Source organism: Juglans microcarpa x Juglans regia, chromosome 4D (genome assembly GCF_004785595.1).
Source record: "Juglans microcarpa x Juglans regia isolate MS1-56 chromosome 4D, Jm3101_v1.0, whole genome shotgun sequence".
NCBI lineage: Eukaryota > Viridiplantae > Streptophyta > Magnoliopsida > Fagales > Juglandaceae > Juglans > Juglans microcarpa x Juglans regia.
The window spans coordinates 29,123,756-29,142,779 of record NC_054600.1 but is presented as its reverse complement, the minus strand read 5'-3'; the positions used below and the strand labels follow the sequence as shown (position 1 = coordinate 29,142,779).

General features: G+C 37.7%; 3 protein-coding genes across 4 annotated transcripts; 1 reads left to right on the top strand and 2 right to left on the bottom strand.

The window, feature by feature from the left end:
* Positions 1 to 790: 790 nt before the first annotated feature.
* LOC121260277 lies at positions 791 to 2,029 on the top strand. The gene has a single exon (XM_041162101.1). It carries the CDS (start codon positions 791 to 793, stop codon positions 2,027 to 2,029), a length of 1,239 nt encoding a protein of 412 aa, XP_041018035.1.
* A 1,896-nt stretch (positions 2,030 to 3,925) lies between these two features.
* On the bottom strand, positions 3,926 to 5,651 carry LOC121259911 (aspartyl protease AED3). Its single transcript, XM_041161718.1, has one exon. The coding sequence runs from the start codon at positions 5,420 to 5,422 to the stop codon at positions 4,109 to 4,111; it is 1,314 nt and encodes a 437-aa protein (XP_041017652.1). The 5' UTR covers positions 5,423 to 5,651; the 3' UTR covers positions 3,926 to 4,108.
* Positions 5,652 to 8,325: 2,674 nt separating this feature from the next.
* LOC121259198 (universal stress protein PHOS34) lies at positions 8,326 to 17,136 on the bottom strand. 2 transcript variants are annotated; one of them, XM_041160704.1, is made up of 5 exons: positions 16,733 to 17,136; positions 16,516 to 16,619; positions 16,027 to 16,145; positions 9,572 to 9,660; positions 8,326 to 8,651 (listed from the first exon to the last, which is right to left on the bottom strand). In XM_041160704.1, the coding sequence occupies exons 1-4, from the start codon at positions 16,941 to 16,943 to the stop codon at positions 9,576 to 9,578; spliced, it is 519 nt and encodes a 172-aa protein (XP_041016638.1). In that variant the 5' UTR covers positions 16,944 to 17,136; the 3' UTR covers positions 8,326 to 8,651; positions 9,572 to 9,575. The 2 variants fall into 2 exon arrangements, with proteins under 2 accessions (XP_041016638.1, XP_041016637.1); XM_041160703.1 differs by lacking the exon at positions 8,326 to 8,651 and adding an exon at positions 8,708 to 8,947 and having other exon boundaries at positions 16,733 to 17,135.
* Positions 17,137 to 19,024: the final 1,888 nt, after the last annotated feature.

Below are 19,024 nucleotides of genomic sequence, written 5' to 3'. Positions count from 1 at the left end.
AATTCCACTCCATGCATGCATGAAGTCAATTATAGATTACAGAGTAAATTTATAACAAACATCCACCAATGGCCAAACTGATTTATCGTGGAACCAACCATACATAATTTACGTTTCCCCTAAACGAATTTAGCATGCACCTGTATAATACCCTGCTCTCGATCTTCCTGTCCCATATATATATATATATATATATATATATATATATAATATTTCCTCTTCCACGTCTCATCCCCAGCACCACCATCGATCCCACCATTTTTGTCTCCCTTCCGCATGCAACCCTAACACTGGAAATTAACCAAAATTCAAAACCTCTCTCTCCTGTCTACCTTGTTTCCTTGTTTCTGCATGTTATGATCGATGGTGGTGTGAATTTCTAAAGCTAAATCTCAAATGTGCCGCTAAAAAGCACAACGTTGGGGATCATCAAGAAATGGAGGTGCAGCGGATGAGGCAATTGATGTTGTTGTGGTCTAGAGTGCAAAGTACACGTGTGGCCCTCGTGGGTGGAAATCACACCGCCGCCAGGTTTTGCACCCGCTAAGTTCTTTGGCTCTGCTCAACCTCCCTCTCCTATATAGCTTTCTGCTTGTAGCAACCATCTTTTTGTTTTTTTTTTTTTTTTTTTTTTTTGCTTTTTTCCTTGGTTTCAAATATTTTCCTGTCCCCCCCGCTTCTATGCACCATTTCCGGCTCACCATTCTCACGAAAACAAGAACACCACCGGCCACCATAGTACTCTAGTATTCATCTACGTACTTCTCCATCCAATAAAGAGTTTGCGAATATGGGCATCGACGTCATTGCTCAAGGTTTCTGCAAGAAATACAAACACTTTCCCGGAGGTGGGCTTGGATCGTACCATGATGCTCGATATATAATCATCTGCAGGCTCTCCGGTTCCAAGATTTTGAAACTTCTCGTGCGCTCCTTGGTTTTGGCGTTGCTCATTGTTTCTTTCCCATGGATAGGGTCGATTGTTAGAGGATTCTCGGCCTCTTCACAAGTCACTCCTGAGGCTGAAGTTGGAGCCGATCTGACAAATCTCGAACGTTTGCCGTTGATCTTCCGTGATTTGACTAATGAAGGCTTCCTGAAAGTGGGAGAGAAAGCTGTTTTCCTAAGCAATGGCGGGGAAGCTAAATACAGGCCGCTGCAGGTTCTAAGGGACCATGAAATGGACCTCATCTCCATCACGGATTTGGAGCGACAGAGCTCGATTCAGAGCGAAACTTTTGACTTCGCGTGGACATCTAACTTCCCAGCTGCAGCAGATTTCATTGACCGGACACTCAAGATAGGCGGCATTGTCGCCATTAAGCTCAGCGAAAATCCATCGGTTGCATTCAACGGGCCGTCGAACTATAAAATCGTCTACATCAGCCGTCGTTTCGAGTCGACCGTCATGGCCATGAAGAAAACCGATCTTGCCGAGCTCAATTTGGCCACAAAAAGGAAGCTATGTGGGGATACATCGGAAGCGAAGAAGGCTGCGCTCAAGAACCTCGAAGACGTTCTCCTTGAGCCGCCGCGGGCAGCTTCAGGGAAATCAAGCCGCTATTTGAAACGAACCAGGTACCTTCCTGATTTAATGGGCGACAACCTTGAGAGCTACCCACGGCGTGTGTTCATAGACGTTGGATTACCAGAGAAGGAAGGCGGAAGCGGAACGAATTGGTTCGCGAAGCATTATCCGACGAGGAATAAGGACTTCGAGATGTACAAGATCGAGACAGTGACGGAAGGCAAGGAGGTCCCGCAAATCGGGATGTCGGAGTGGTTGAAGAAGAATGTAAGAGACGAGGAGTACGTGGTGATGAAGTCAGAGGCGGAAGTAGTGGAAGAGATGGTGAAGAGCAAGGCGATAAGGTTGGTGGACGAGCTATTCTTGGAATGCAAGCCGCAAGGTCACACTAGTGGGAAGAATGAAAACAAATATAGGAGCCGAAGGGCTTACTGGGAATGCTTGGCACTGTACGGACGGCTGAGGGATGAAGGTGTTGCGGTGCACCAGTGGTGGGGTTGACATGCATGCTGCATGCAGAACGAAGATTAATTTCAGAGAGAGAGAGAGAGGTGATCATCATCAACGTAGCAAGCAAAGATCATGCAGTTCTTACATATCTTTGTCATATTTCTGGGAATTATTTGGTTGTGCGGGTTTATATTTTTTGCGTTGTGTGTTTGTATTTAGTCCGTTTGTGTTGAGTGTACGTGCATGGTACTGGTTGATGATCTGTTGCTTGGTTATCGATCGCGCCAATGCAATTTGATTGCTAATCATGTCCTCGATCGCTTCCCTATTTACAAGTGAGAAAGTTCCAAATGTTCCTAGCTAGCCAGCTTGCCACTTGGATTTATGCCAACCATATATATATATATATATAGCTACGATCTAAATTAATAAATTATTATTCTTTGTGGGGCTTGAATTTACCCAGTCACGTTTGTTTGACTTGTAGAATATTTATGCAAGATGGTGATGATAAACACTCAAGACGATTATTTAATGAGAAAAACGCAAGGCCGGTCGGGTGAGCATGTTATTTTTACACCCATCAATAAAAATTGGCCACGTAAGAGATGCAAGAACAAATATCTACACTCGCGCGCACACTCTCTCTCTCTCTCATCTCTCTCCTTGGTCGTGCTCTCTCTCCTCACTCTGCCATTGCTCCCTAGGAGCATCTAATATTTTTTTTCTCTCTTCTTACTGCGAGCATAACACAACAGTGTAAATTCTTAGTTTTTTTTCTTCTCTTCTTGCTGGGAGTAGAACATAGCAGTGCGAGCTTCATTCCCATTTGAAAAAAATAAAATAGCGCTAGGAAAGACCAATGGAGAGAGAGAAGGTTGCATAAGTGCTTCTAGATCTTAGTTTTTTTTCTCTTCTTGATGGGAGTAGAACACAGCAGCTTTAAAGCTTTTTCGAAGCGTAAATTTTCTGGTAGTAAATTTACATATAGCTTCTTCGAGGAGGAAGAAGAAGATGGTTCGGTGATGCTGGGTCTGGGCGTTTGCTGGTGCTTCAATCTTTTTGGGTATTTGTTGTCTATCCATAAACATTTGCAAACTCATAAAGAAAAGCACAAAAAATTGGATGCATATGCCAAAACTCAGTCGGCATAGAAAAAAATAGAAAAAGAGAGAAGAGAGAGGGGGAGAAAGAGAGAGAACGATGGGGAAGGGGAGAGGGGAGAGAGAGGGGGATCAACTACATGCAGATACAAAATGTATTTTATTGAGATGTCTATGTAGCAATTTCTAATAGGTGGGTGTAAAAGAAAATTACACACCCGACCGGTTCGGAGCTTCACCCTTATTTAATTTGTTTCCAGTAAAGATTGGACGGTTTTTATGTTATTTGCTATTGCTCAGCGCTATGATCGACAATTCTTTATTTCATTTTTTTTTTGTAAGGGGTTCGAACCTTGTTCTCCCATTTGGAGATCAGTCTTGAACTTCCTTGTTAATCTTCTATTTGAAAACCAGGTCTCATGCCATCTGGTCCAATTAAAGAACTTGAGTCCCTTAATCCATTTTAGTTTCCTTATTAATTTGTTCACTATTTAATTAGATATTACTACTGCAAATGAAACTTAATTACAAATTCCCTTATACTTGGTACACAATCAATAGATTAACTCTGTACTATTAATTCAATTATATTTTTCTTGAATTTAAATTAAATATCCCTATATCTAGTAGAAATCAATTTGAGTAGTTGAGCCATCGCTTGCAAATCATCATGAGTTCTTTTACTTGCGAATTATAATTCCTTGGCGGATGGATCCCTCGGCCCCTAGCTGTGCCGTGTCATGTTGGGCCTACTTCCCTCGCAAACCAAACACACACACATGACATGCACGATATGATGACACACACGGGCATGCAGTTTGAGTTGGTCGAATTTGTCCTAAACTTCCCAAAAACATAAAATACATATTATATATTACAACCATACAATAATGTCCAAAACATGATCAGGGCAACCTTATCATCGATCGTACGCTATACCTTTCTCCACCTGTTTTTGCATGGCATTATTAAGGCATAATTTAATCACGCATGTTGCTAGAGATACAGCCAAAAAAAAAAAGCTAGTCTAATTACATAGTTCACGTGCAATTCCCAAGCGAGAATTCGCAACATCAAACATAACCCTAAGGTTTTGCTGCTGCAGATTGGCTATAACATTCAACACCGAGTTCACATTATTCGGCGCCGCCGCCATAGACAAGCATGCCAGATTCCCAGAACTGCTATGGATCAAGCTGTTCTCCATTGGAAGCACCAAGTCCAAGCCCGTGAAATGAAACGTCACTCGGGGCGCCACAGCTTCGCTGGTGGCAGCGAAGCACGTATCGAACACACCAAGCGTCGAGAATGGACCTTTCACTTGTTTCCTGAACTCGTCCCGGATAGCCGTGTAAATGGGTTCGACAAATCGGGTCACGACCGTGCCCGAGTCTATGATAGTTCCGGCGCCGGTGATAGGATCGAATGCTAGATGTTCGGGAGCGATGGGGACGAGAACACGACCAATGCTGATTCCGGTGAGGTTCAAATAGTACAAGGATGAACGGTGCGGGTTCCGGAGAAGTGGGGTGGTTCGGATGTTCTTGGGTTGGCTAGCGGGACCGAGTTTGAGTGACCCAGAGAAGTAATAGGATTTGAAACTGGGTAGACAGTACGAGAACACGCCGGAGTAGAGTGACCCGGACTGTGACAGTAAGGACAAGGGTCCACGACCCAGTCCCAACAGCCCTTGCGGTGGTATTGACCCTCCGGAGACGGAGCTGATACACCCAAAATGGTAGTTCGGAACTACATCAGCGCCTAATCCGAGAGAATCCTGAACTAGGGTGGCCGTGAAAGATGAATCTCCTCCGTAGGATTGGTTAAAGAGGCACGGAACGGATCCCGTCTCCGGGCACGAGAGTCCTCTGACCTGAGAGCACTGAGGCACGGAGCAATCCAACGACCCGTAAGTAGACGAAGTATTGGTCGAAAAAGCTGTGTTGGAGCACCCGGTGCAACCGGCGCACGGGACCCACGCAGCGTCGTTGCTGGTGTCCAGGACCATGAACATGGTTTGACCCGGCGTACCGAGTTGGACTCGGACGACATAGTTGGCGAGGTTAAAAAGTTGCTGACCCGATGCTATCGGGGCAGAGACGACCTTCTTTTGGGAACCAAGGCTCGCCAAGTATTTGACCCTTTCCGGGTCCTTAGAGGCCATTTTCATGACCGTGTTGACCCACGAGTCGGCCTTGGGTGGTTCGAACGGAGAGCATTTGCCATAGGTGGGAAAGACGGAGATGTCTGAGCCGTCCGATTGGGAGGCACAGGGATCAAAGGCTCTGTTGGTGGAGATAAGAAGAGAAAAGATAAACAATGTGGCAATTCTCAAGTCCATGATGGTAAGAACGATCGTAGTGTGTGCATGGGGATCGGAGAGGGGGCAGTACTTTATATATATAATGTGAAGTTAAGAGCGGATAATTACCTAAATACCCATGTAAATGTAATAATTAGTATAAGATGTTAAATAAATAGGACGTGGGCGGGGTAGGAAAATTATGGAACATTATGAGGTCTAATCACGCAACATTTTCCGGGAATAAAGTTGGTGGTCCAATTGAGATGAAAAGATCAATATATATATATATATTGGACCCCCAAAGATGATGGCAAAAAGAGAGATCAGCCAATATATATATATATATATATTGCCTCTATTGCGACCATGCAGATCATGAGAGGCTGGCCAACTGGTGATCAAGCTAGTTCATGAGTTAAAAAAACAGCGAAGCTAGCTCTAATACTCCAAAGGAAGTATTCACGATTCCTTAATTGAAAATACGACTGCTCCAAAGCAAGTCGTTATCTCTCACAATATGCATCCAAAACAAAACTATATATTTCCTCCCACGAAAATGCCGCCAAAGTGATCAAATTAACTTTTCTGCTAAGCATGCAACAACCCATAGGGCCATAAGGTAATTTAATTAGCGTTTGATCACATGTTGAATCACGGCCCTCTCCGAAAGAAAATTAATGATAGTTTTCATTACATATATATATATATATATATATATTACTGATAATATAGAGTTCATTTAGATTTTCGGTAGAGCTAGGGCTTTAGTACTTTATAGAATCTTACAAATTAATAATAGAGCTAGGGTTATTATTGTCATCAAACCTTCAAAAATATCTATTTTTATACAACTTTTTGTGGTAGATATTCAATGTATTTGACATGACAATAAATAGATTTTTCATATTTTGAAAAATAAGAAAAAGAAATCTTAAATAGATAAAAAGATATATATATATATATATATATTTATCACCTTTTTATTATCATTCTTGCGATATTTTTTTTATTTCGCATCAGATAATTAACTCATAAATAGAACATAATAAATAGTATGCAATTATTTAGTACTGCATTACAGACTAATGGGTAAATGATAATAACATAAATGAAAATTCTATACATCATACTACTATCTTATTTTTATCTCATTAAGTAAGATGTGACATATTTATCACCATTAAATGATCATTTATTGTATGCTTCTTTATCAATGATGAATGTGATACATATTACTTAATATGATAAAAATATGATGAGAATATAGTGTATAACATTACTCCTTACTCAACTGATCGAAGACTAGCGAAATAAATGGATAATTGAAGGGTACTCTGAAAACGTGAGGTAGAGGGGAAGCCGCTCGTGACTGCATTGTTTTAAGAACAAAATTATATCTGTAAGACTGTAAGCATGAACTAGATATTTGTCTGTATGTACGTGGGAACCATGCATGCATGCACAAGACACGGTCGGTCACGGGCTGACAGAGACTAATTGTCATCCCCACATGGTCCTTCGTCCCACCTGGAGTTCAGCTCACCAATCTGTCTTACTGTTTATCACCGATTGCTCTTCCAGCAGTACTGCAATCCTTAATTTGAATATTATATGCTTCACCAGCTAATAGCACGATATCAATACTAATGCGGTCCATCTGCACCGCACGTTTCTAAGATGATATTCTGTTTTTTAATATATATATATATATATATATATGCTAACTGGCAGAATGATGACACTGTGTTACCACGTTTGGAAGGAATTGATCAGAGGTTTGAGCCCTTCTGCATTAAAAAATCTACAACTCCAGAAATCAATAGGGTACCTTAGGGTTCAATCTAGAGATCGTACAAAATATTCCCGTTTTATCCTTTTAATTAAAAAAGCCCATAGTTTTTGCTTGCATGTTACAAGGAAGTACAATTTATCATCCCATTTTTATTCTATTTGATCACGTGTTGTTATCTATTCATGAAACTTTAATTTGAAAATATAACAACTGATCTAATAGCTGATCATAATCAGTAATGTCGTACCAATGCAGTAAAATAAGGAGATGATGGAAGAAAATTAGGGAGAAAAATTATATCCGTATGCCGGTGTCATGTAGAACACCGTACTAAAATGCTTACATGTTATAATTTAATTTAAAAAATAAATTTTAAATATTATAAATTAATTCTTACCATTTAATTAATGTACGTAGTGTTCATATCGAGATAAAATAACTCGACGCGGGATTGTTAGTCGAACTTTAGGGAAAAAGGCACTCAAGTCATATAAATCCAAGGTAAATGCTTCTCCACGTGAGTGAAAAGACAGAACTTGTAAGTTAAAACAAAAAGATACATATGGACAGAAGTTGAAACGAATCCACTCACTCTCAGCTCAATGATTTAAGAGAGAATGCCCCACCGCTCACGAGTTAATTTCACTGTTCAATTGCATTTGATTTTTGGATACAAACTGTCGCTAATCTGCCGAGGCACAACATTGCCAAACCAATCTAATCCACCCACTCAATAACTAACCGATAAATGTTTTAGGCCTAAAAAAAAATTATATAAAATTAAATTATAAAGTAACGTATCTTGATCTAATACGTTAAATTATAAATTTATTTTTATTATAAAGTAGATCTAATGAATTATACGAAGTCACGTTATTTTGTGAGTTTAATTTTAGATAATCCTCTTATGTCTATAGCACTTTCTCTAATCATTAATATTTATTCTCACTCAAACTTCTAATATTGTTCATCAGGGCCGGATAACCATTAATATTATATGTTTTTTAATATATATATATATATATATATATATATATATATAATATGTTACTCAAACTTGAGTCAAACTAAAGTTGTTTCTTTTTTCCTCCGAAATTTTCATATAATATTGCTATGGATGAAAATATTGACATAAAGCCCAAAATGTTTGGCACAACTTGGGACAGATGAGGTCAAGTCGGTAAAGTGTTGTGTGTATATTGGGCCAAAAGCCCAACACATAGGAGCCCAATCATAAGACATTAACAAATTAATTTGGTTTTTACAGGGGACTAGGAGAGTTCTTTCACGATTGCTCGGGATGGTAAGTGGTTGGAGGCGAAATTTTTGCCAAATCTTTCAAGGTAAAACAAATTCGTCATGCTCCCAACAACAAAAGGACAGGCAACTTGCTTTGAGTTACCCTTACCACCACCTCCAATACTATAGCTGACAACAGCAGCATGCTTTGACCAACCCAAACGCCAATGCTTTCTATATAATACATTAGAATATTTTGTCACGACACATTAGATTTCTGAGGTACTATATCCATGAAAACACCTTGTTCATCTTATTGGCATGACATCAGTTTACAACAAGAACACAAAACATAACCAAATTTCTCAAAACAGCTTGCATAGGATGTGAAGAGTGCTAACACGGCATAGATGATTGCAAATCATCACAAAACAGAACTGGTCACAGATCTCAAATGTTTTCTCCAAGTACAACATATCTTGGAGCTCTATTACCATCAGCACAAAACGAGGACAGGTGGATGAAAGAAGCTGCAGTAGAGATCCATTTATATCAAATGAGTTCAATGCATAACAGATGCCTTCAATATCTGAAATTCCAAGCTCTAAACTACATAAACCTATAACCATCGTCTAACAACCAAAATCTATTTAACATGAGAACATGTGTTTTCCAAATCCCCTTCATCTGAAATACATTGATCTCAGAGAGATCTTATCTCTTTAGTGTAACTTAGCAATCAAAACTAATCTTAGCTAGGGAAGGCACCATGCAGCGTGTAAAAGAATTAATTCATGTTGATTGTTGAGCCAGCAAACAATAAATCATTCAAATTAATGCTCTAAAATGTATCCAGGTAAGTAGAAACACCATTCGGCAATCTAGATGATTACAATCTGTTGCCAGAACTGAAAATTCAGACATTTTTGTTGGACCTTAAAGCAACAACCAACTTTTGGACTTAAAAGAGTTCAAGGACATAACCATGTGCTCATATCAGGGCAAACACAACTTTATAAAGATTGACACAAATCATTTGAAAAAATAAATACCAAAATTGAAGATAAGAACAACAGAAGTAGGCAAGGAAATGACAATACAAGATGCCACTGGAATATTCTTATTGTGGTATTGAGATTTATACCAATACTTACCTAATCAGGCATTGTCCTTTCCCTTGACTATGATGATTGGGCATTGTGCATGGTTTGTGCAATAGTTGCTTACACTTCCCAAAAACATCCTGTAGACATAGATTGAGAGTTACTATGTTTAGTGTACTCGTGAGTAGCTTATCAAAAATCCCCTCAAACCCCTCAAACCCACAATATGACACGAACAAAGTATCAAAAGACAGCATCTGGTATTTGTTCAAATCTTATGAAATACATAACTTATCAAAAATCTTCTGAATTAGATATTGATGACTAATGTGTCAACAATTTGTATTTAGAAGGATAAAGTTGTAATTTTTTTATTTGTTCTGTATCTAATGGTCAAAGAAGTGACCACGTGCCTTTGTTTTCTTCTTTGTTATTCTGATTCACACTCTGTAATCTCTCGGTTAGCATATGCCCATGTGTTTGAATCAGGATCATTAGGGTTGCTGAAGTGATTCAGCCTTATAAAAGGCATGCGATGGCTACTGTAGCCTTAAGAGAGAAGAAGGGGATACATCAGAGAGAGAGGCTCCGAGAGAGAGAAAGGTTCAAATAGAAACTTATAAATCATAGAGAGATTGAGAGAGTTAAGGTCATTCTGATGACCTGAATCTTGTAACCTCTACATCTTTGCGATTTGAAGCTTGAATAAGATGATCTCTGGCCAGTTCCCCCTGTGGACGTAGATCTGAAAGGATCGAACCACATTAAATCTTCATGTTCTTGGTATTTTTGTTCTATTCTCTTATGTTCTATCTGGTTGTGTTTTGTTTATGATTTCTTGAATCAATCTTGGTACGTGTTACTGTATTTGGTGTTCTTGCCGAATCACTATTTTTTACAACAAGTGGTATCTAGAGCCTTGGTTGAGATGGATTCTACTAAGTTTGAGGTGGAGAAATTTACAGGAAAAAATGATTTTGGTCTCTGTTAGTGCAGCATGGTCTCCAAGATGCACTTCTTGGAGACAAGAAGTTGTGTAAGGGGTCCTCAGAGGAAAAATCAAGTTCCTCCACTATTGATAGGGTTAAACCCGAGGTATTACAAAAGGCACATAGTGTCATTATTCTTTCCTTAGGAGATTTCCTTAAGGGATAAAGTCTTACGGGAGGTAGCCAATGAAGATTCAGCTGCAGGGATTTGGTTAAAGCTAGAAACTCTCTACATGACCAAGTCCCTGGCTAATCGTCTTCATAAGAAGACAAAGTTGTATACCTTTAAAATGACCCCGGGAGTGTCTATTGAAGACCATTTGGATGAGTTCAACAAAATCATCCTAGATCTTACTAACATAGACATCACAATAGATGATGAGGATCAAGCTATACTGTTATCGAGTTCCCTTGACAGTTCATATGCTAACCTAAAAGAAACAATCATGTATGGCAGAGAGAGTTTGTCATTAGATGAGGTGCAATCCATATTGCATGCAAGGGAACTTCAGAATAATTTTGAAGCTAAAACTCAGATTGGTGAGGGGTTAGTGGCTAGGGGAAGATCTGAGAAACCTGGTTATAAAGGAAAGAAAATTAAGGGTAGATCAAAATCAAAAGGAAAACAATTGAAGTGTTTCCTCTGTCACAAAGAGGGACATTTCAAGAAAGATTGTCCAGAAAAGAAAACAAGAGATGGGGATAAGTTCAAACATGAGGGAAATGTATCTGTTGCATCTGAAGGCTATGAGAGTGCTGATGTACTTTGTATCTCAGAGATTGAATCTAGTAATGAATAGATTTTAGATTCAGGATGTGCTTTTCATATGTGCCCTTATAAACCTTAGTTTGAAACTTTCTCTGTTTTTTACGGTGCACATGTTATGCTTGGTAATAATAAATCTTGCAAAGTTCTTGGAATTGGCACAATCAGATTAAAACTACATGATGGTGTGGAAAGGATACTAAAAGATGTAAGATACATATCTGATCTTAAGAGAAATTTAATCTCTTTTGGAATGCTTGATAAATCTGGTTGCTCTTTTAAGTCTGAGTCAAGAGTCTTAAAGGTAGCTAAAGGGTCCTTAATAGTAATAAGAGGGGAAATAAAGAATGGTCTTTATACACTTGTAGGTCAGACTGTTGTAGGACATGCTTCTCCTATCCAAAAACCATTGGAAAATGATACTGTACTCCAGCACAAAAGACTAGGGCATGTCAGCCATAAAGGCTTAAAGGAACTCCAAAAACAGGGGTTACTTGGTGACAAAGACATAGGAGACCTTCCCTTTTGTGAAGATTGTATACTTGGCAAGTCCACTAGAGTTAGCTTCAAACCAAGTACACATCTTACTAAACAAAGTTTGGACTATGTTCATTCTTATTTGTGGAGGTCTGCAAGGGTTAGTTCTCATGGTGGGGGGAATTACTTCCTATCCTTTATTGATGACTATTCTAACAAGTTTAAGGAATGGAAATTCTTGGTTGAAAATCAAGTAGGGAGGAAGGTTAAAAGACATAGGACAGACAATGGACTTGAGTACTTATCAAATGAGTTTAATAACTATTGCCAAAAGGAGGGTATTGCAAGGCATAGGACAGTGAGGGAAACACCCCAACAGAATGGCCTAGCTGAAAGAATGAATAGAACAATTCTTGAGAGGGTTAGGTGCATATTGTCCAATGCCAAATTACCTAAAAACTTTTGGACAGAGGCAGTTAGTGCTACTGTGTATTTGATAAATTGGAGTCCATCTACTGCAATAAATTGTAAGACTCCTTAGGAATTATGGACTACCCTCAGACTACAATAATTTGAGGGTATTTGGTTGTGTTGCTTATGCACACAATAAAATTGACAAACTGAAACCTAGGACAGTAAAATGCATTTTTGTTGGGTATTCTGAAGGAGTAAAAGGTTATAAACTTTGGATAAAGGAACCTGGAAAACAAAAGTGTATAATAAGTTGGGATGTGACTTTTAATGAGTCACAAATGGCCAGATCTCAACTAGATACAGTTGAGACACAACCTGTCACTGTCTAGACAAAGTCCAGGTTGAGGTGGAGTCTTTGGACTCATTGCCTCAAGAAACAAACTAACAGTTTGGAGATAATTCAGAGTTTAACTTAGAGAGTGACCAAGAGAAAATCACTGACTCATATAACCTTGTAAGGGATAGGCCAAGAAGGGTTATAAGACCTCTATTGAGATTTGCACAGGCTGATATAACAGCCTATGCCCTCTCTATAGCACAAGACATTGAAGACCCTGAACCGAGGTCTTATAAAGAAGCAATACGTAACAAAGAATCTAGTAATTGGTTTCTTGGAATGCAAGAAGAAATGGAATCTCTTTATAAGAATAAGACTTGAGAAATGGTGTTAAAGCCTGACAATGTTAAAATCATAGGGTCTAAATGGATACTCAAGAAAAAGGAGGGTATAACTGGGCTAGAAAAACCTAGGTACAAAGCTAGGTTACTGGCAAAGGGTTTTACACAAAGGGAAGGTATAAATTTCAATGAAATTTTCTCCCCTGTAGTAAAACACAGTTCCATCAGATTGTTGTTAGCTTACACTGCTTATCATGATTTGTTTTTAGAACAGTTGGATGTTAAAACTGCTTTTCTGCATGGTGAATTAGAAGAAACACTGTACATGCAACCTCCTGAAGGTTTTGTAAATGAATCCAATAAGAACCATGTGTGTTTGTTGAAAAAATCTTTGTATGGATTCAAACAATCCCCAAGACAGTGGTATAAAAGATTTGACACACATATGGTTGAGAATGGTTTTAAAAGATGCAATTATGATAGTTGTGTATATTTTAAAGTTTCTGATGATGTCACTGTTTAACTTCTGTTATATGTGGATGATATGCTCATAGCTTGTAAAGATAAATGTCAAATTGAGCATGTAAAAGAAATTCTAAAATCTGTTTTTGAAATGAAAGATCTTGGACCTGCTAAGAAAATCTTAAGTATAGAGATAATTAGAGACAGAAAAAGGAAACTACTCTACTTGTCACAAAAAACATATTTACAAAGAGTACTTAAAAGATTTAGCATGAACTTAGCAAAATCTGTGAGTACTCCCATTGGACAACATTTTAAACTTTCTGTTAATCAGTCCCCTAAAACTGATGATGAAAGAGAATATATGATAGAAATACCATATGCAATTATGGTAGGTAGTATCATGTATGCAATGGTCTGTTCATGGCCAGACCTTACCTATGCTGTCAGTTTAGTTAGTAGGTTCATGGGAAACCCCACTGGCAAGCACTGAAGTGGGTGTTTCAGTACTTAACAGTCTCCTCAAGTTTAGGGCTTAGTTTTGGTGGCAATGTGTTAAGTGGTCAAAAAATCTGTGGGTTTGTAGATTCTGATTTTGCTGGAAACTTGGACACCAGGAAGTCCTTGACTGGATATGTATTCACAACCTTTGGAGGTGCTGTGAGTTGGAAATCTAATTTACAATCAGTTGTAACTTTGTCCACAACTGAGGCTGAATACATACCCATGACAAAGGCTATAAAGGAGGCATTATGGTTGAAAGGTATAACAAATGAATTAGGTTTATTCAAGGGTAATATCACAGTCTACTATGATAATCAAAGTACTATACATCTCACTAAAAATCAAGTTTTTCATGAAAGATAAAAACACATTGACATTAGACTTCATTTTGTAAGAGATGTGGTTGCAGGTGGTACTGTCAAAGTGGAGAAAGTGCCAACTGAAGAAAACCCAACAGACATGATGACCAAACCATTGCTAAGATCAAAGTTCAAGCACTGCCTAGACTTGATCAAAATGGAACAGGGCTGACCAGGGAATAAAAGGTGGGAATTGGCCAAAGATGGGGAACCTTGAAGTCAAATTGATGACAATATGGAGATTGATGACTAATGTGTCAACAATTTGTATTTAGAAGGATAAAGTTGTAATTTTTTTATTTGTTCTGTATCAAATGGTCAAAGAAGTGACCACGTGCCTTTGTTTCCTTCTTTGTTATTCTGATTCATACTCTATAATCTCTCAGTTAGCATATGCCCACGTGTTTGAATCAGGGTCATTAGGGTTGCTGAAGTGATTCAGCCTTATAAAAGGCATGCGATGGCTACTGTAGCCGTGAGAGAAAAAGGGGATTCATTAGAGAGAGAGGCTCCGAGAGAGAGGAAGGTTCAAAGAGAAACTTGTAAATCACAGAGAGATTGAGAGAGTTAAGGCCATTCTAATAACTTCAATCTTGTAATCTGTACATTCTTGCGATTTGAAGCTTGAATAAGATGATCTCTGACCAGTTCCCCCTGTGGACGTAGATCCGAAAGGATTGAACCACGTTAAATCTCCATGTTCTTGGTATTTTCATTCTATTCTCTTATGTTCTATCTGGTTGTGTTTTGTTTATGATTTCTTGAATCAATCTTGGTACGTGTTGCTGTATTTGGTGTTCTTGCCGAATCACTATTTTTTACAACAAATATAATATTAAAGGACAAGATGAATTGTGAAGCAAGAGGCAAGTGGAAGCTTCAAGATCTTGTTCCTAGCAAATCTAGCACTCAGAGTTGGAGTACTAAAAAGAGACATGAGCGGTACAGTCATTGTTCATATCCACGGAGATATTTGAGCAACATTAGAGAAATAAAAACTCTACAAGACCAATACCAGCACAACCATGTGGCTACTTTAGAGACTGCCATGTAGCTACTTACCAAAGGAGAAAAAAACTACTATGGGCCATATTTATGTTTTGAACAAGATTCATTGTGTGAAGTGTAGAAATAAACAGATTACATATAAATGTTTCTCATATGTCTATGCTCTGACATCATGCTAGACGCGCCTCATATATGTGCACCCACATACCCATTTTCGGAACAAAGCATGCGAGCACCCTAGCATTTTACAAGAAGTGTGGTGCTTGAGTGTGGATTGGTATAAATCTATAAGATTCTAATGTAGCCCAATGCTCCAATCAGATTATGAACAAGGGCAAACAGAAGTGTGGTATGATTGGAGAATTGTGGTAGTAGGTATGATTGCTGAAAAAAAGGCTTTCAACGGTCAGACGCATGAGCATACATTGCAGAAAGTTTTACACCCAGTTTGGTTGGAAGGGGGAAAATAAGGATTTTTTATACTCTGATTTCAGGGGAGAAAATAAAGATTTCACACCGTTTCATTAAAGGGAAACGGGGAAAGAAAGATGGTAGAGGAAAATAGGGAAAGGGAAAGATGTCTTCTTTGGGAAGGACCATAAATTTTTGGTTGGAGGATCAAATTGTAGTACTAAAATGCAACTCCAGATGAACATAAATTTGATATATATATGTATGCGTGCATTGCGTATGTGTGTTAAAAAGTCTGTCTAAGTTTCTTTTCCACTTATTTTTTTATTTTATTATACTTAAATTAATTAAATTCTTTTACTCACTACCTATACAAAAGAAAAAAATATATATATAGTGTCAATATCATGAATAGAATTTTTCATAACTAAATTATACCTTTTAAGAGGGCCAAAAGCACGGGAGCCCATCACAAGCAAATCAGCATGCAAAGTATCTACAACTTCACAAATCTTCTCTTTTGAATCGCCGACGACTACTTTCATATCGACATTCACCTGCCAGTGAAACAGAAATCATCTAATTCAATTGAGCAGAGCATATTCCATGACGACATAATTTCAGTATACTACCATATTGCAACCTCTTGTCTTACCTGCAAATCAAATGTTAAGGTGGACAATTATAACCCAAAAGATATTCTCGGCCACCAAAATCCGAAATTGAGATGAATTCATCGCATCATACAAAATATTTTGCAAACAGAAAAAAAAATGATACTCAGTGGTAATGAAATATACTGACACGATCATTCATATTCGTAATCAAGCTAACTACAAAATATCAACACCGATGTATAAAAGCGCGTGTGTGTGTTTCCGCCTTCCGGCCGGAGAGGAAAAAGAAAGACACGTGATAAAGGCTAACGTTGTATTCAGAGGAGATCCGGGAAGCGTGATCCAGTATCGCTTCGGTGATCCGTCTCTGGTGCGCCTCGATAGCCGCAGTGAACGCAGGCACCTCCAAATCACCTAATCATTCCATTTTCCAATTCCTTCAGTGACCAATATAAGTGTTTTTTTTTTCCCTATTTTCGATAAACAGTGGGAAGTGAGAGCTTAATGAGTCTGTAATGGTACGTAACTGGGCCCGCCAAAAGGGATGACGCCGGGACTGAGGCCGGCGGCGATGGACGGAGGGGATTGGACGTGAAGGACAACGAAAGCACCATCATCGGGGGACTCTACCGTAGGGGATCGCAGCTTGATGTTGTCGAGCGCCCATCTCAAGGCGTTCATGCTCTCCTGGCTGCCATCGACGGCCACGATCACGCATCTCAGATTCCCGCCGGACATGATTTGACTTGTAGGTGAACTAAGCTAGGCTAGGATATTGTACGATCGATCGGGTGGCTCACACAGTCACTTGTCTTTTTCGTCCGTCTCTGGGCGTACGAGAGTCCGTATTTTTTTCAGAAGGGTTGACGATGATGTCGACGACCCTTCAGGCGCCCCAATGCACACCCTTTGTCAGAAGAGTTCAGTAGGGGTGGCATTACTGCTGCAGTAATACTGCACACGCATCTTATGTAAGCGCGCGGCCCAAATTCCAATGGCCCAGTGGTGTTTCCTTTCCTCTCTTAGTTCTTATTATGCTCCGCATAAGTGAGATTATAAACTAATATGCTTTTTGTGAGAGTTTAAATTTTAAATTTTTTTATTATAAAATAAATCTAAAAAATTATAATATTATTATTACCTTAAATCTTATCATTTTTAATGGCAGTTTCGAGATTTGATATGTTTTAAATATAAGTTAATCAAATAAATAATCATTTAAAATATGTTAATTAAATTAATTGAAAATAATAAATTTAAAGAAAATAATAATACTTCTCGTAGTCATATAAAATAAATTTTATAATATGTATTTCTTTAAAAAAAATTATGAATAGTCTTTTTCTTAAATAATAAATAGGCAATCTATTTATAAAAAGTAAACTCCATCGTAAAAAATATATAAAAAAAAACTTGCTTTTTTTTAATGGAAAATACATTTTCATAAAAGGCTAGTACAAATTTTTATCTTTAAAATTTATATCTAAAAACAATTTATAAAAATTTATCTGTATATCTACAAGTAAGACATTTCTTGGGTACACATGGTCTACGTGGAATTTCAAGGATTTTGTTGTTAAATTGTTCTTTTTAAAACAACTTGAGAAAACAGATGACTCCACTAGTTCAACGATAATTTTGTTTTTTGGGGATTGTTCAACGGCAATTACGCAATCATGAAAGACTTTATTTTTGTTTAATTAGATCTGCCCCATAGAAAGAAATGAAAATATGATTATCCTATTTATTTGCATTTGTATAATAAATAAATAAATAAAAGTCGTTTTACCTTCCCATTTTATATTTTAAGAGGATGCCGGCAGGGCAGCCGTCCACAAAAGGTATTGATGTGACCTGTTTTTAATATATTATTAGTTAGAATAATGCTAGTTCCACGGTTCCACCGCTCCCAACTTCTACCGCTGTCAATTTTTTTTTACTTGTTTTTTAATAATATTATGATTTTTTTATTTTAAAAATATATTTAAAAATATTAAAAAAATACATATAAAAAAAAATTAACTAAAATAACTAGCGGTAGCTCCCTACCAGCTGTGGCTGTAATGACACCCTTCTTTTAATTGAATAAGGATGGAATTATCGATTTCTTAAATTTGAATTTGCAAGAGTACTCTATGATGCTATGCAAAAATAATTCTCCAAAAATAGTTTACAGTCAATTGAAACCTGCCCGAGTGGTTCAACTTCTCACAAGCTGCCCAGAAATGCAGCAGCCGTAACAGTATCGAAGGAGACCTAATGTCAACGAAAAATGGGTTTGGCTTGACTATAGTTTTGAGTTTTGTGGAATAACTCAGAGTTAACTGCATTATAACACGTTTAATAGATTTTACAATATTCATCATTGCTCGCATGTTATTATTGGTCATGTGAATTTTTAGACAGCATTAAATACTGAACAAGACTCGTTTCATATGTATATCTTTATTTTACTTAAATCTCTCTCAAATTGAGAATAATTAGTAAAAAATTATTGTTTTACATGAATATGTTTTTTATTCAATAGGTTCAATTTTAATTAGAATAATACTATATACAGTTTTGAAGTGTGTAAATTTTACGTACTTGTTTTGACAAAAAAGTGAAAATCACAGTAAGAAAATGATTTTTTTTTTTAACATATATTTCATATTTACTTATTTTTTTAAAAAAAAATGAGTGTGTAACTTGCACATATTAAGACTGTATAAATCAATTCATTTTAATCAAGTTGAATTTGATAAAAATATTATTTCTATTCGTAACATGACATAATATAGAAGGAGAAAACTTAAACCTATGGCTTCATTGGCTAATGC

Excerpts from the sequence above, each read along its gene's own strand:
- LOC121259198 (XM_041160704.1), bottom strand. The coding sequence starts at position 16,943 with ATGTCCGGCGGGAATCTGAGATGCGTGATCGTGGCCGTCGATGGCAGC. Across the intron at positions 16,620-16,732 it reads CATCCCTTTTGGCGGGCCCA|GTGATTTGGAGGTGCCTGCG; the intron begins GTTACGTACCAT and ends TGGAATGATTAG. Across the intron at positions 9,661-16,026 it reads GCTTTTGGCCCTCTTAAAAG|GATGTTTTTGGGAAGTGTAA; the intron begins GTATAATTTAGT and ends CTATGTCTACAG.
- LOC121260277 (XM_041162101.1), top strand. The coding sequence starts at position 791 with ATGGGCATCGACGTCATTGCTCAAGGTTTCTGCAAGAAATACAAACAC.
- LOC121259911 (XM_041161718.1), bottom strand. The coding sequence starts at position 5,422 with ATGGACTTGAGAATTGCCACATTGTTTATCTTTTCTCTTCTTATCTCC.